Source organism: Bactrocera neohumeralis, chromosome 2, assembly GCF_024586455.1.
Source record: "Bactrocera neohumeralis isolate Rockhampton chromosome 2, APGP_CSIRO_Bneo_wtdbg2-racon-allhic-juicebox.fasta_v2, whole genome shotgun sequence".
NCBI classification, from domain to species: Eukaryota; Metazoa; Arthropoda; class Insecta; order Diptera; family Tephritidae; genus Bactrocera; species Bactrocera neohumeralis.
In genome coordinates this window covers 2,466,539-2,483,901 of record NC_065919.1, presented here as the reverse complement: position 1 = coordinate 2,483,901, position 17,363 = coordinate 2,466,539, and the positions used below count along the sequence as shown (strand labels likewise).

Here is a 17,363-nt window from a genome sequence, read left to right as displayed (position 1 = left end):
GGTGTAGATCCAGAGTATCGTCTTATCATTTAATCAGTTGTGTTTAGAAAGCCTGCTTAAATTTGGAATCCAGCGCTTTTTGACTTCTCTGAATCTATCGGAGCTTAAACCAACTTTGCTTGTTTTATGAGTTTATAATCATATAATCCCGAAATTTTCGAGATATCTCGAGATCGACGGAAATAAGTAGTCTTAATACATATGTACATACTTGTATGTATTCATTCAGCTTGGTTGTGTTTCTTGCTTATTGTCGGAGAGCCATTTTTACACTTGCTTCATTCGCCCACCTTTGGGCCTCTGAGTCTCTTGCGCAGTGTGAGTAACTACACTCACTGTGAGCACATAGCACATTATAAAGTATCTATGCTCTCAATGAAATGAACAAGTATAGTAGTGCACAGATAGCTGAGGGTCAACGTGCTCGCGATCAATGAAAAGCTTAGATAGTGATTTTCTCACTAGCGCTAAGCAATCTCTATATCTATTAAGCATATGGATATGTGCGTGTATGTTATTTTGTTTCCCCACTGTTTTCTTTTCTCATTTCTCGCACAGCAGCTAGTCTTTTTTAAGTCATTCAGTACTTTGGGTGACAGTTTCCATTACAACAAAGAAATTTTTTGGTTTTGTTTGCATACATTTTGTTTTGACAGACACTATTTAAGATAATTTTAGAAATTGCAAATAAAAGCATAATATTAATGATTTTCTATAATAAAATGTGTATAGATTAATAAATTTTGAGTTATACAAGTAATTTACTGAGCAATAAAAATCAGTTGTGCCGTGACGGAACTCTAATTTGGTGATAAGCTAAAAAACATAGAACGAATATAAGCCGAAAGCATAATGAGTCAAAAGTAAGTAAACAAAAGTGATTGGAAGAAATGTCAACAATGGAAAATATTTTAATACAGCTGGAACTTATTTGCAGTGTACAGAAGGATGGAGAATGCATTATCACCTTACCATTGGGCGGAATTAAGGGGCGAGAATCCAAAACTATCTACGATCAGAAATTTTTTAGTTTCGAGGGTATACCTTATGCGCAACCACCATTAGGCGAGTTGCGTTTCCGTGCGCCAGCGCAGGTCGAACCATGGAAAAGCGTTAAGGACTGTACGAAATGCGCTAGCAAGCCGTTACAGTTAAATCCAGTCAATGAGAGCATAGAAGGGTCCGAAGATTGTCTTTACCTAAATGTCTATGCAAAACGCGTAAGTTAATTAATGCTTGAGCTTAAAGCAAATAATTTTTAAATATTTTGAAACAGCTAAATTCGGAAAAACCACTGCCTGTTCTGGTATTTATACCCGGCGGGTCTTTTCGTGCAGGCGGCGCCAGAAGAGAAACTTTGGGTCCCGACTACTTTATGAATGAAGATGTGGTGCTTGTTACCTTTAATTATCGACTATGTGCTTTAGGTACGTGCTTATATTTTTTCTGCAATCATTCTCCTTTAGTCTAATTAATTAACAGGCTTTCTCAGTCTCGCCGATCCCTCACTGAGTATACCTGGAAATGCTGGTCTCAAGGACCAAGTATTGGCACTCAAGTGGGTTAAGCAGTACATATCGCATTTCAATGGCGATCCTAAGAATGTTACGGTTTTTGGCTCAAGCGCCGGTGCTGCTTCAACCCACTTGCTGATGCTCTCTGAGCAAGCCCGTGATCTCTTCAAACGTGCTATTGCCATGTCTGGTTGTGCTCTAAATTATTGGGTTAATATGCCGCAAACAAATATGGCCTACCGTTTGGCGAAATTCCATGGATATAATGGCGACAATATCGATGCCAGCGTTTTGCAATTTCTAAATAAGCTAGACCCTGCAAAACTGGTTGTGCACTCTTTATTGAACAAAGACGAACAGCGTAAATCCTACATGTTTCCATTCGGTCCGATTGTTGAACCATATATAGAAGAGGGTTGCATTATACCGGAGCGCCCATTTAATATGCTGAAGAATGCATGGAGCAATAAAATCTCAATGATGATCGGTGGCACCTCATTTGAAGGTCTCTTTATGTACAGTACACTCAAGAGGAATCCTGATATTATGAAACTTCTATACAACGAACCGGCATTAATACTACCAGAAGACGTTTACAACTCAAATACTACAAAAGAAAATAAGCGAATGGGCGAACAACTATTGAAATTGCATTTCGGCGAGAAAGAGCCGAATGATCACTCGCTACTTCATTATTTAGATGTAAGTGCAGGCTGATTTCATAGCTCACGACTATGAATTATTAATTTATAATTGTTTCAGATTTATAGCTATAAAATCTTTTGGCACGACTTCCATCGTACTATTTTGGCGCGCTTAAGCTTTGCGCTGGCCCCCACTTTTCTGTATCGTTTTGGCTTCGACTCACCAGATTTCAATCCAAATCGCAGGCGATACTCAGATGAAAAGGTTCGCGGTGCATCCCATGGCGATGACCTGTGCTATTTATTCCATGCACGCGATGCACGAAAGTTGTATCCAAACTCGGCCGAATATAAAACCATAAAGCGTATGATAAGTATGTGGACGACATATGCCACTACTGGTGATCCCGATTCGCAAACAACGGATCCGATTATTTGGGACGCCGTAACGAAGTATTACAATCTGCGGGGTGTTAATATTGGTCAACACTTGGAATTCAAAACGATTCCAGAAGTAGACAAGTTGGAAGTGTGGGCGAAGTTATATAAGAGCCCAGAGCAATTGTGTGGCGCCCACAAAGTAGAAGATTATAATTGGGGCGATCCATTACCTACAATCTAGTGAAAATGTTATACATACATACATATACTGGAGGACAGGTTGATAGCTCTATCCTGAGCCAGTAGTAAATGCTTTCATTTCTATGGATCTTCATATCTGCCCGAAAATGTCTTAGAATATTAAAACTAGTTTTATATCTCAGTGAAATATTATTTAAAAATGTTAATTGAAGGTAGCGTATCATAAATTACTTACATACCGATACAATTGCTTAACAAACTGTCAAAAAAGCACAGGTACTTTTTAGGATAGACAATTAAGACAATTAATTATATATTTTCTTGAACTATTATTGAACATAACATTAATCAACCGAATTAGCTGTCTGTATTTTGCTCATTACATGACACGCCACTAAAGAAAGTCAGTAAGAATATAAGTGAGAATATCTGGAGATTTGGATGGATTGATCACCATGTCACCTCTTTCCAACATCGCAAATCTACGAAATTTTTGTGATATTGTCGCAAATATGGACTCCTTCGATTACTTTTCACTTATACAGTTATGTTTCATGGATCTGAAATATATTTCCTGTTCCTCAAACTCTGCTTAGAGACGCCGCCTGAGAGTATTTCCTGTTTCAACGACTGTTCGCAAGGCATTTTGGCACTTTGTATCAGAAAACAATGGATGTGAGGCGTTACCCGTTGCAACATTTCTTTAACCAAACCCGTCCGCATACGCATTATATGCGGCAAATATCTCTAAATACGAGTAAGCCCGAATTTTTCATACCATAGACTGATAAAGATAATTTTAACTATTCCATCGCAATAATGCTCACATTTCTCTATCACACGCCATTATTATAACAATTCAGTAATTTAGGAAAGTGATTTGTGAAATTCCACTCAAGGTCGCTTTCACCATTGGTAGAACTTAGGTGTGTATCTCATGTAAATATTTAACTTTATATGTGTGATATGAAAGTGCTGCAATTGTAGAAGGCATCTACTGTATTTTGGAACACTGACCGATAAGATAACGACTTCATTAGGGAAATTAAAACGTGAACCAGCACAAAATAATTTTATGTCAAATTCTTAATCGAAAAGTATTTAAACAATTTCCAAACGAAATGCAAATTCCTTTTTAAAATACAGCTTAAAATTCATTTTACTATGCACATGTTGTTGTGCTCGCAAACTTCTACTCACCTTCGGGTCATTATTTGTATACAGACGAAAATAGCCAAATATATTGTATAAAAGAGAAATTTTAAAATTCCATGACTTTAAATACGATTGCTGTACTCATTACTGTAATGCAATGTTTCATTATTTTAGACTACATTTGCAGTTGCAATGGGCCAATAGTTTGAATATTTTACCCTTAACTAATGCAACACTCATACTCAAAAGGATATATAATTATAAAAGTCCCAAAAGTCGTTAACTTTCATAAATAGTATCTGAAGCCGAGTGATTTTCAATTAGTTTTTATATTTCTCACTGAAAAACTTGACAAAACTGATACCGAATCGAGTTTGAGTTTTTCGACGATGTATACCTTTTTACATGCGTTAAAACTAAAACTTTTGTCAAAGGTAAATTGTCAAAGTTGTATGGAGTAAGACAAGGTAGAAACATCTCGGCAGTCATATTTTGGCGAACCAGTAGAAATAGCCGAAACAGATATTAGCCGCCTCAACAAATTTGTGATAAGCTCAAAGCGCTATATGGACTTACACAAGAGCGTCTCTATGATCAATGTTTAGGAGCTTTAGGTGTCACAGTGGACCGTCGTTCAAGGCGGTTCAATTTAGGCCTTATTTTTCTCTTCAGTTCATTTAAATTACATAACAGTATAGTTGGACACAAAACGTCCCCAAACCACTTCTATTTGGTTCATAGTACATATGTACCTATATACCATTTTAGCGGTTGGGAGAGGTAATGTACAAAATATTTTCTTTTTTACCCGACTTTAAATATATTTCTCAAATTACATGTAAACCGGGTGTTCCTCTTGATATGCATATGACTAAACATTTCCTCCTTGTATGCATTTATAAATGCACAACGAAGTAATTTTTTTTGTAGTAATGTGCACTTCAAATAAAAACATTTTCTCACCTCTTTTAGTGACTTACAAAGTCAATTAGCAGCTAATTATTTTTTTCCTGAATATTAAAAGTGATGACCTTTGCATTACTAATTAATTACTTTGAAATAACTGTAAACTCTCAACACTTAGTACAAAGATTATCAATAATGTTCAATTGTGAGCACTCAAGGCGGTCAATGGAATGCTCCATGATGAATGCTAGTATATATTTCGAATAAGGCACGTACAACGGCCGATAAGAAAACCATTATACATATACAAAATACCTAAGGTGTTGAAAATCGTTTGGATGGGTCTGCACCGAAAACAATATTGTCTAATACTCTTTTAAACTAAAATTGACGGAGTTAGAAGAAATCAATGTTTTATTGCACCAAGAACTGAAACAGTACAGCTTCGCAACTTCAACACACCCAGTCCACTGTGGTCTAACCGTACAAACTTACTAGGTTTATTCCTTACCAAAATATACTGCTTTATGACGGAGAAATAACCTCCACATTTCACATTGAAATTACTTCCGATTCTGATTAAATAAAGTCGGACAAGGGCTTATGAATAAATAGTCTATATATGTGTTTATGCATAGACTGGACAATGTTTCCTGCAGCTGTCAGTTTTAAATATTTAGTATAAACCTTCATATAAATTGCTGCATTCTTTACTTATGAATAATTTGTCTAAAATTAAATCCGTTTGGGTAACCATTTTGATCGCATCTGCCTTATGTAAAGAAAGTTTGAGGTCGTAGACTGTGAGGCTTCAACAAAATAGAGTCAAGCACCGCATAAATTTCTCTTCGACCGAAACCGACGATATTCGTCATTTTCCCGTCACTACGAACTATTTGCTATTTATTTAAAATTATGCAACAACCTACGCAATCTAATCGCACAACTGACTTAATATCGGAATACATTTTCAGTTGTTTTTGAGCAAGCGGCGAAGTCAGTCGGTTCTACATGTTGGGAGGGCAGTGATCCGCCAAGTAACTGAATACGTACTAATAAATATAATTGTTTACATAGCCCCAGACTAAAAGCAAAAGCTGATGAGTTCAACGTAAGTTTACAAACGCGTGTGACAGATTAAGAAGAATATATGTATGCACAAGGCTAAATAATTTTCATTAAATGAAGAGGAAAATTAATTGCACACAAAATTTTTTATTAGCGAAATTCCACAAATCGCACTGCCACTGGGTGTGATCCAAGGAAAACACTGCCAGACCGTTTACGCGCATGATTACTACAGTTTTGAGGGTATACCCTATGCGAAGCCGCCCTTAGGAGAGTTGCGCTTCAAGGCGCCGCAGCCGATCGAGCCTTGGAGCGGAGTCAAGGATTGTACGCAATGCGCTAGCAAGCCGTTGCAAAAGAATTCGCGCACAGGCGGTGTGGAGGGCTCGGAGGATTGCCTATATTTAAATGTTTATACAAAAGAGGTGGGTTCGCCAATTAGCGCATACTTACAGTTTAAATGGTGCAATAAAAATGTGCATTATTTAATTTCTAATGCATTCTGCAATATGTAGCTGCAATCAGAACAACCTCTGCCGGTGTTGGTATTTATTTACGGCGGCGCATTCTATACAGGGGAAGCCACAACGAATGTTTACAGTCCGGACTATTTTATGAGTGAGCAAGTGGTATTGGTTACGTTCAATTATCGACTCTGTTCTTTGGGTGAGTTGCCGCAAACTTGCCATCCAATAAATAAGAAGAAGAAATTTAATGTTTTGGCAAAGGTTTTCTTAGTCTCGCCGATCCAGCGCTACAAGTGCCGGGAAATGCTGCGCTGAAAGACCAACTGCTTGCACTCAAATGGGTGAAACAGTACATTTGTCACTTCAATGGTGATCCCGATAATATAACGCTTTTTGGTGAAAGTGCCGGCGCTGCCAGCGCTCATGCGATTACGCTTAGTGCACAGTCAAAAGATCTCTTTCAACGCGTCATACTTATGTCGGGAAGTGCGCTATGTTACTGGGTAAATATGCCACAAACTGATATGGCCTACAGATTGGCGAAATTTCACGGCTTTAATGGGGACAATAATGATGCAGAAGTTTTGAGCTTTCTGCAGCAATTAGAGCCGGACAAATTGGTGAAACATTCTTTGCTCAACGAAGAGGAACGCAGAAAATTATACATGTTTGCTTTTGGACCAGTTATTGAACCGTATGTCAGTGAGAATTGTATATTGTCGCAACGGCCATTTGAGCTGCTGAAAAATACATGGAGTAATCGTATACCGATGATTATTGGTGCAAATTCCTTCGAAGGACTCTATATGTATCAGCGTCTCAAAATGTTTCCGCATATAATGCGTACACTTATTAATGATCCAGAGCGTATTTTGCCGGAGGATGCTAAGGCTGCGCATACACCGGAAGAGCTGCAAGCAATGGGTGAAAAATTATTAAAATTGTTTTTTGGCGCCAAAACGCCAAGTGATCGTTCAGTATTCAAATTTCTGGATGTAAGTTTAACAAAACGACCTTTACCCACAAATTTATCGCATTTCTAATACTTTCTTGTTTGTCAACAACTTTTCAGATTTATGGCTACAAAATATTCTTACACGATATCCATCGTACTGTTTTGGCACGCTCGGCATATGCTAGCCAACCCACGTATGTTTATCGTTTCGATTTTGACTCGCCCGATTTTAATCTATATCGCGCTAAATATTGTGGCAATGATCCGGTGCGTGGTGTGTCTCATGCTGATGATTTATCATACACATTTTTCTCCAATGACTCTTGGAAAGTTGGCTTGGATTCGGCAGAATATAAGACTATTCGAAGACTAATTGCTATTCTAACTGCTTTTGCCGCTAACTCTGATCCTAATTGCGATGAAATCAAACCAGTTTGTTGGACACCACTAAAAGACTCTGAACCGAATATGGCTTTGAATATTAGCTATGATTTGAAAATGATGGAGCTACCGGAGACTGTTAAATTAAACGCACTAGATGAGTTATTCACTTACAGAGAGCAACTATATTGAATACTCAATTCGAAAATGAATTTATACTATAATACGTATGGCCCCCTGTGTTATCATTATTACTCTAAATTAATCTTAATTAAATCTGAAAAGTTCAATAAATTCGTTTTTCACCATGTTTTAAGGTTTGGCATATAATTTTAGTTATAGTAACTTAGTTATTTTGCTACATACACAATTATGAGTCTCTCTAGTTCAGTATCATGCAAAGCTTCATAAAGCCGACATACAAGTATTCTTTGTTTTTCAAAACTAAAATTTTCCTCTATGTGAGGTAAGGTTCGATTAATAACGAATAGTAAGGTGGACATACTGACACTTTTAAATAATACACTCATTCAGATACGATTTGAAAACGGAAAATCTTGAACGATGAGATGTGGTTTTGAGTGTAGTTATGAAAACACTGGAGTGCTGCTAACGAATGAGGTATATTTTTTTTGTCAAACGATATGTCTAAATCGTTACAATTTCCTCAAAATTTCTGTAGTTTGGTATATAACTAATTCAATTCCGACAGTTTTGCATGCGGTTTCATTATCTGACTTCTGACATAGTTGCTATCGGTGATGCAAATGTTTGTCTACCAAGGTATATTTAAGATTTACTACGGAAATTCGTCCATGGAATTATTGAGCAAAGCATAACGCTTAAAAAATGATAAATATATTAGAGTGTTCGCAAAACCACAGTGAAAATTTTACCCGAATATCCTATATGTTAAACAATTTATGTCCAGCTGGATGAAATCGCCCCATCTTGGAGGCCACGCCCCAAGACTTCGACGCTCACCAAAAATGTCCATCATTAAATTGATTTTTTCGTTGGCTGTATGGCATTAACACATCGTCCTTGATGGTCGTTCTGTTTCAATTTTTGCACAAACTGGGTTATGTAAGGGTTATGGGAATCCTTCTGACAAATCTTACATAAAGTGAACGAGCACAACTACAATTGTTAAACAGGTTACATCAAATGACGGCATGCAGTTGTGCACCATATCGCATGATCCACCAGTACGTGACCAAAACCGCAGACTCGGCATATTTTGAGTTTGTTGGAATGTGCCATACACACACACATTGGAGCAGACTTGAGTTGCTGATCTGATAGCAGAGTCAGTCTGATTCTTGATTCCAAAGCAATTACTTGTGCCTATTTGCCTCAGTGAATATTCATACATATGTACATATGTATATGTATGTGTTTGTGTATATATGTTCGAACGAATTAGCGAATCGTATGGATCGGTGATTGCCATTTAAATCTATATGGGAACATTGAACTAGAAATCCGGATCAGAGTATAAACTGTAACAAGAAACAACAGGTACTGCTCACATACGCTGACATCTCGGTTGAGTCCCCTTTTCAGTTTTTATTAATTATATTTATTATTTTAAAACTCTTACATAAAATAATCTTACTTCAGTTCAATTTGTAATGTTCAATCATATATGTACATATATAAAAAAGTATTTAAATATAATTGAATTTGTTTAACTTGTCAAGTCTCTACAACTCTACTCTGCTGTTCGAATATTGTTCGAATTAAATACATATATGTGACCTGGTCTACGGAAAGGGGGCTTAGGTGTCAAAAAAAGGAGAACAATTAATGAGATAACGAGAAACTGACGATTATTTTTAAAAGCTTTTCCCAGAAAACTAGTTTTCGCACGTTACCTTCCTTTTCGTAGACCAGGTCACATATACATATTTACATATGCATATGTAGTTTTTGTCACCAAGCCCACTAGAATATAAATACCCCCACAACCCTAGGATGAGATGGTTGAAAAAGACTTTGAAAAACCGTACGATCTTCTACTATAAAACGATGTTATATTCAATAATTTCAAGACGAAAAATAGTTTCGGTTAGTACTCGATTGCCGTAGACTAAATCAAAGAACTATCGATGATAAATATCCATTGCCAAACATTGATGGAATCTTAGACAAGTTGGGGAAAGCGAAGTACTTTAGCACTCTTGATCTAGCCAAAGGTTGCCATCAAATTTTATTGAAAAAAAGGATATTGCAAAAGTCCAATTATGAAATTGAATATGAGAAAGGGCAAAATAATTTAAACTTGCCAAAAATCTACGAAAGCAGTGATAAAGAATTTCATTTAGAAATGTCAGGCACAATACATTCCGCAGAAGAGGAGCTGTTAAAACATTTCTTCATAAAAGAAGAAATTGTCAACAAATATAAGACCCAAATCATATGTCCTCAAACTGAAGTCCAAAGAATACATGTTAGGAAAGTAATCGAGATTAACCCTATCTACACGGAGAACATATTGAAAAATACTTTCCAAAGACTTATTGACAGAGGCAAAGTGGGTATTTTTTCTGAAGTGGAAAAGGCCGATTATCACAAAATTTAACTATTACTTATAAGCAGTTACAATTCATAAAATGTACAAAAAGAGCAACAGAAATTCTACAAGAAGAAGACCAGTATAAACAAATTTAACTTTACCATAGTAATGAGCCAATGCATAGCGGAATGAACGAGACTTACAATATACTTAAGGATAAAATATGTTATCCAAAATTAAGCGAAAATCTATAGCTGATTATAGGTAATTGCGAAAAATGTAAGTAAATTAAATATGACGGGAAACCGATAAAGCCGCAGTTTAGACTAACAAAGACACCTGCAGATAAAAATAAAATAACACATGTGGACATTTTTCGTTTTCAAAAGCGGTAATTTGTCACAGTAATTGATAAACTAACTAAATTTGCAGTAGCATACAATATAACTGACAGAAATTGGAGAGGAAAGAAGGTCATCATAATTGAACATTTCACAAAATTTGGGAAACAAAAAACATCATCATGGAAAACGAATTCAGGGCCGAACAGTTGAGTCAGTTCTTAAAGAAGTCGAAATACACTTAACAAAACCAAATTTCCATACAGGTAATGCAGCCATTGAGAGACTGCACTCAACATTGTTGGAAAAACTAACAGGAATTAAAGATATAGGTAACTATTATGATCGCTATCACTCAACAATAAAATGCACACCCAATAATGCAAACAATTGTATAAATCCAACCATTTTCAAAAACACAATAGACCGGAAGAAACAACTCATAATACACGAAAGAAATAGCTACAGAGACAACTACGAAGAACTGAGAAGACTGAGTCAATAAAAAATATGAAATTATTATAAAAGATTAAGACACATCATTATGTAGCAAACATAAAAAGGACACTTAAATTAGATAGAGTAGGTATGGAAGAGGAAGATGATAGGTTAATCACAATAGTACATAATGGCGATGTATGTGAAAGTGTTACTCCATGAGTCAAAACATTTTCAGACCATGTGGATTTTAGCGTTTCTGATGATCGCCATGAAATTGCCTATAGCATTCCAACAAGTATCACCAATAGTTGAAGAAGCAGGATACACCATGATCCAACTCGACGAAGTAGAGATCGTTAACGAAGTGAATACAATTTTACATCCGAAAGAGCTAACCAGTTAGGTGAAGGAAATGGAAGAAAACATAAGACAAGCAGACCTAAGAAACAAGGCACTTTATTATAATGAGCAGATTATCATAATTAATTATTTTAACCATTCAATTAATTTAATGAAAAAAATAGTAAGAAATGGCAGGATTAAAATTTTAAAAGAAATAAATCAGATCCAAAAGGATGGAGTAAGTCCATTCATTATAAAATGGTAAAAATCTAGTAACAGCCGTCATAAATATCAACAGCGTCCTTTTAATATTTTAATATATTTTTTCGCTATACTTATTCACTTGCCACCACTGTAACATATAGAGATGATATATTGCATTAAAGAAAACAAGAATATGCTGTTTGCCCTCTTTTAAGTTAGTTATTGATTTATTTGTGATTTTCACAAATTGAATGGGCAGCTTTTGTGAGCACATTTTACTGGTAAACACTCAACAAGAGCTTTTGCAAGCTTTTGAGTATATGTATATGCATGCATATGTATATAGAAATTGTTTGTTGTGAACTTTGGAACTAGTGAGTTTTCAATAACATTTGAATTTAGTCATTTGCAGACACTTAACAATTTTTGGGTTATCATATGCGGCTCCCTTTTCTTAAACTGCAAACGGTAATAAATACATAATACATTACACACATATTGAGCACATTTTTTCGCATGTTTAGCTGAGGTAAGCGAATGACACAAGTGATTTGCTAAGCCATTTTCGGTGTTAGTCTCAAATTCAGCGTGTGGTATATTTTTTAAGTGCTAGTTTTTAAGTTTAAGAAGGCTATCAAATATATAATTCTAGGCCATTAAGATCTAGTTTATGGGATTTGTTATACTTACTTATTCTAAAAGAAAAATCTGGGCGTTCTGAAAACTGTAAAAATTTCCAATGAAAAAGAGCAAAGGTAAATATGAATTTGACTCATCATAATTCTTCTCAGCTAAAATAAAACAATTCACTGCAGAAGCAGTTGTGTGTGACACTCTGTATAAATGATAACAGTGCAAGACAGACTAGCATAGCATTTGTTAATATGTACATACATATATCATACGAACAACAGTGCGTGCAAACATATTTATTTACATTTCGAACTGCTCTCTATCAGCTGGTTGATAATGCAAAAACAAGAAGTATTGATTAGATATTCTTATGCGATGCGTACGCTTGAGTGTTTAGTATTTAAGATACACTGCAGTTGCTATAACGACACTATATTCTCGCTCGGCGTACACTTGACATGTAACTGCACACTTAGATTTGTTATATTTTTTAATATTCAAAAACAATTCGAAATTATTTACACAAATAAAACCGAATAAATTCAAAAAAAAACTTAAATATTACTAATAAGAAATATGTTATCTCGATTTCAGCGGGGCACCCAAAGAATTCCGGTTACAATTCTTCGAACATACATTCGGAAAATGGCAATTGAGTAAGTTTCAACAAAGATAGGCACAAAATTAGATTGAAAAAAAAATATTTTTTTATTTCCCTTTATGCACCGCAAAGCTCTGGCATTTTAGAAACTGTGGAACTGCAGTTACCGCAAGGACGCATACGCGGCGCCAAGCGCCAGGCAGTCTACGGTGAAACCTACTATAGCTTTGAGGGTATACCGTATGCCAAGCCGCCGGTCGGCGAATTACGTTTTCGTGCACCGCAACCATTTGGAAATTGGTCCGATATATTAGACGCCACGCAGAGTCCACCCAAACCGGTACAAAAGAACCAGAAAACCGGCGAAATAGAAGGCAGCGAAGATTGCCTTTATCTGAATGTCTTCACCAAGCATGTGAGTATTGACAATAGTTGCGCTTTAGAACGAAATTGACAATGTACACTTTGAAACTGCAGATAGATGCTACCAAGCAGATGCCGGTCATGGTTTGGTTATATGGTGGTGGCTTTCAGACCGGTCGTGCAGCGCGCGAGCATCACGGACCCGATTATCTGATGCGTGAAGATGTTGTATTTGTTTCATTAAATTATCGTCTCTGTTCGCTGGGTAAGTTTTGTTTATTGAATATATTGTTAGCTTGACAATTCAGTAATTGTATGGTTCACAAGCTCTCAGCAAAAACTTTAGATGTAATAGGGGCTAAAAGTTTAGCTTCGCCTTAGTTTCCTGGACTTTGGCATCAAATCGCACCTAAAAAGTTTCAGAGAGATCAAAGGGTAATAGATTACCCTGCTTTTTTGCTGGTGTTCTGTTACAAACATCACTTTCAGTTACAACAATATTGTCTTAAATAACAACGATAGTAACGGTCACGTGTGACGATTTGAAGTATGTGACTTTTGCAAAGATGATTACTCACCGTATGTGAAAATAGCTCCTTTGTGCAAGATTTCTGTGATGAAACCCTGTGCAATATTGATGAAAAGTCTTTTTCTTTCTTGTATCACAGAGAAATAATTTTCAAACATTTCTTCTTTTCTTCTAGGTTTCCTTAGCTTGAATGACCGCAGTCTTGATGTTCCTGGCAATGCTGCTATCAAGGATCAACTGCTGGCGCTCAAGTGGATAAAGAAAAACATTTACTATTTTAATGGTAATTGTAATAATATTACCGTTTTTGGCGAGAGCGCCGGCGCCACATGTGCACACATTTTGTCCTTGAGTGATCAGGCGCGTGGCCTATTTCAACAAGCGGTCATAATGTCCGGTTCAGCACTGAGCTACTGGGCTAACATGCCACAAAATATGGGCTATCGACTAGCTGCGTATCATGGTTATAAAGGCGAGGCCAAAGACAAGCCAGTATTGGAGTTTTTGCAAAATTTGGATGCAGGCAAATTGGTCGATCATTCGCTGCTTAGCGAGGAGGAAAATCGATCGTTCCACTGGCTAACATTTACACCGACAGTTGAACCCTATGAGTCAGAACATTGCGTATTGCCAACCGAGCCAATTAATCTGCTGAAGTCGGCTTGGGGAAATGGCATACCATTCCTCATGGGGGGCACATCATTTGAAGGTTTAATAATGTATCAGCATGTGAAAAAGTTTCCAAAAATTGTAGATCTAGTGAAAAAAGAGCCGGAATTATTGGTATTAGCAGAGTTAAAAGATATTTACGAGAGCAGTCGGATTCAAGAATTGAGCACACGCATTCTAAATCTCTACTTTGGTAAGGAAAAAGACGAAGTAGTTTCCAAACAGGATAAACCAGATCCCACCTTTGATTTTTTACATGTGAGTAATGCCGTAAAGTCAAATAATACAAAATTAAACATTCACATTTTGCTTTCAGCTTTGTTCGCATAAAATGTTCTGGCACGGTGTGCATCGCATCGCGCTTGCGCGTACGAAGTATGCTACAGCCAATACTTACCTCTACCGATTCGACTTCGATTCGCCTACATTTAATCATCATCGCTTACGTTTCTGCGGCGATGAATGTGTGAAGGGCGCTGCGCATGGCGATGATCTCTCCTATCTATTCTATTTGAAGGAATCCAAAAAACTGGAGGAGAATACGCCTGAATATGCCACCATACAACGCATGATCGGCATATGGACCAGCTTCGCTAAATGGGGAAATCCGAATTGTCCCGAGATTGCGCCAAATGTATGGCTACCAATTGAAAAAACAAATCCTGACTTTGGTCTGAATATTAGTCAGACGCTGCAAGTTATCCAAATACCCGAAGCGCCGAAAATGAAAGCTTGGGATTCTTTATATGACAAACCTTTGCTTTATGGGTCTGCCTCCGATACTGAGGCAGGGTCTGGAAAAGGTACCACAGTACTTACTTAGACGAAGTATGAACGGCTGTGGATACTGACAAATTTCAATAGTTAATAAGTGATTTTTTACTGTAACGAAAAAATGTATTTAGAAAAAGATTTTGCTAAAATTATAAACAAAAATATAGCAAATCATTGTAACATATTGCTCATATTTAAACCTTAATTTAGAGAGCTTTCTTATAATTTATTTTATAATTTTATAAATGATATAACCTTAAAAGTTGATTAGTTCAGGGTTGGATTTGTGCATTGCAAAACTAATTTAAACTAATTGTTGACATATTTTTCATCTACATCTCCCCTCTTGCCACATTAAATATGTACCTACTACATGTGAGACTCGCTCGATATTAGAATATTTTTCGGATGACTAAGGGGATGTCATCTGCTTCCTTAAATAATAGAAGATTATATCTATGCGCTTGTACGCACATGAGCGCTTTAAAAATGTATTAGATGACGGAATTTATAAGAGGCTGATTCAGCAATTCTTTTATTATATAATTAAAAACTCGCATTGAGAGTAAGTTCCATTTACAAACAAAATGTTTGCTAACGCAAATTGTACGATGGAAATTAAAAATGAAATTCACATGTGATCGGCCGACACGAAAAATGCACTTGTATATATATACTTAGTTATAATATATATATATAATTAATATATAATAAGTAAAAAACGGTTAATTGCTTTGTTGTTTCCATTATTCCTTATATTGAATATCAAATGTTGTCTTTTTATCGACATATTTCATTTTAGCCAATGCCAATGCCAATGCCTACATTAATTACGTACGCCGTAACGAACAGCTGTGGTCAAAATAATAGCACCTTGCCGGTAGTAAATGTTTGACAAACATGTTTTATAACCTTTTTAATCCTCAGCGAGGATTTCTAAGAGGATTTTTGCAAACTGCATGTGCTGTGCTACACGCTTTTATCGCCGGCGAAGAGAAGTTGAAGTTTGATTAGAAATACAACTTTTCCGACTACCCAATATAAAGCGTTTCGAATATTTTTTTTTGGAACAACTTAGAAATTTCATGATTTCAGTTTATGTTTTCCTTTGATCTGCGCCAAAGTAGGCACATAATACAAAATTTAATCAAACTAAAAGGACCACTTAAGTTTGTAACGAACTGTTCATACTGAGTAAGAGAGCACGCCATGGTGATTGCTGCCAAATCAGAAAAAAGGTAAAATATATTCTAACATTCCAGTATAACGTGTGGTGCTATTTTTCAATCGCAACTGTATGTCTGTTTAGAGAATTTAAGCTTAAATTTTAGGGTGGTGCTTTATTTCAGAAACAAATCTGTACTTTAGATTACTTTCTTTTCGGATATCCTGTATGAATTTCGAAACCGTTCGGAGTTGGCGGAGAAGTCATCTCGTCTATGGTGCAAAATTTAACAAGTAAACTGAAACTTAGAAACAAATCGATATAGTCCTCGATATATATGTACATATTTCGACTTTACTACAGATGAGCTGGAGCTTGATTCCGTAGACCTACATTATTAACAACTCAACTAAGTTCCCGGAAGCTTGCGCTTTTGGTCATTTAATTACCACCTTAACATAAATATGAATACAGGTACATACTATAAATATATAAGCTACTGGCGCCTTTGCAACCAAGTAAGGAAATTTCGTAACTAAGAAAGTTCAGAGATAAGTCAAAACCAAGCTTTGGAGACTCTCACACATTAGATATGGTTCAAAAGTTTGCTATTTAGGTCACCATAGCTGCTTGCGGTAAGACGGTAAGTATCCAGCCATTACTCAGTGATGTATGAAGAATAATCCTCGGCGTGTCTGACTTAAAATGTTCTGGAAAAAAACTAAAAGAGGTTGCTTTCATTAGTCAGACTCTTGAAAACTACCAAAAACGCATTATTTCCTAAGTTCTTGTAGAAAGCGCAGTTTCTTTAAATATTTACGAGAAATTCTAAAGAATATATCCAACTTTCATCACATTTTCACAAAAGTTGACTGGGAGATGTGCAAATATTTGTTTGATACATATTGACACACTCATTGTATTTGTGCAAAACGTCAAAACATCTGTTTTTTGTGCTGCTTTTTCCTTCGCCTCCGTATCAATTGATATTGCTGGCAGGCGTGTATCACCAGCAACTAAGTAGCTTGTTTATGCCGGACGTGCATGTTGAATGAAAATTCGAAAACAAAGCATCTACAACAACACCGTAGTCGAAAGTGACAACTGAGAG

At 36.2% G+C, this 17,363-nt stretch overlaps 2 protein-coding genes across 2 annotated transcripts; both read left to right on the top strand.

Annotated features, from left to right (window-relative positions):
- The first annotated feature begins 569 nt into the window (after nt 1-569).
- Nucleotides 570-3,097, top strand: LOC126766209 (esterase B1-like). The gene is made up of 5 exons (XM_050484104.1): nt 570-863; nt 938-1,220; nt 1,277-1,427; nt 1,483-2,216; nt 2,277-3,097. The coding sequence occupies exons 1-5, from the start codon at nt 853-855 to the stop codon at nt 2,778-2,780; spliced, it is 1,683 nt and encodes a 560-aa protein (XP_050340061.1). The 5' UTR covers nt 570-852; the 3' UTR covers nt 2,781-3,097.
- Nucleotides 3,098-5,628: 2,531 nt separating this feature from the next.
- On the top strand, nt 5,629-15,292 carry LOC126750801 (uncharacterized). Its single transcript, XM_050460529.1, has 11 exons — nt 5,629-5,912; nt 6,024-6,294; nt 6,385-6,535; nt 6,598-7,331; nt 7,409-7,859; nt 11,943-11,986; nt 12,746-12,807; nt 12,885-13,167; nt 13,230-13,380; nt 13,820-14,571; nt 14,630-15,292. Exons 1-11 carry the CDS (start codon nt 5,902-5,904, stop codon nt 15,134-15,136), a joined length of 3,417 nt encoding a protein of 1,138 aa, XP_050316486.1. The 5' UTR covers nt 5,629-5,901; the 3' UTR covers nt 15,137-15,292.
- Nucleotides 15,293-17,363: the final 2,071 nt, after the last annotated feature.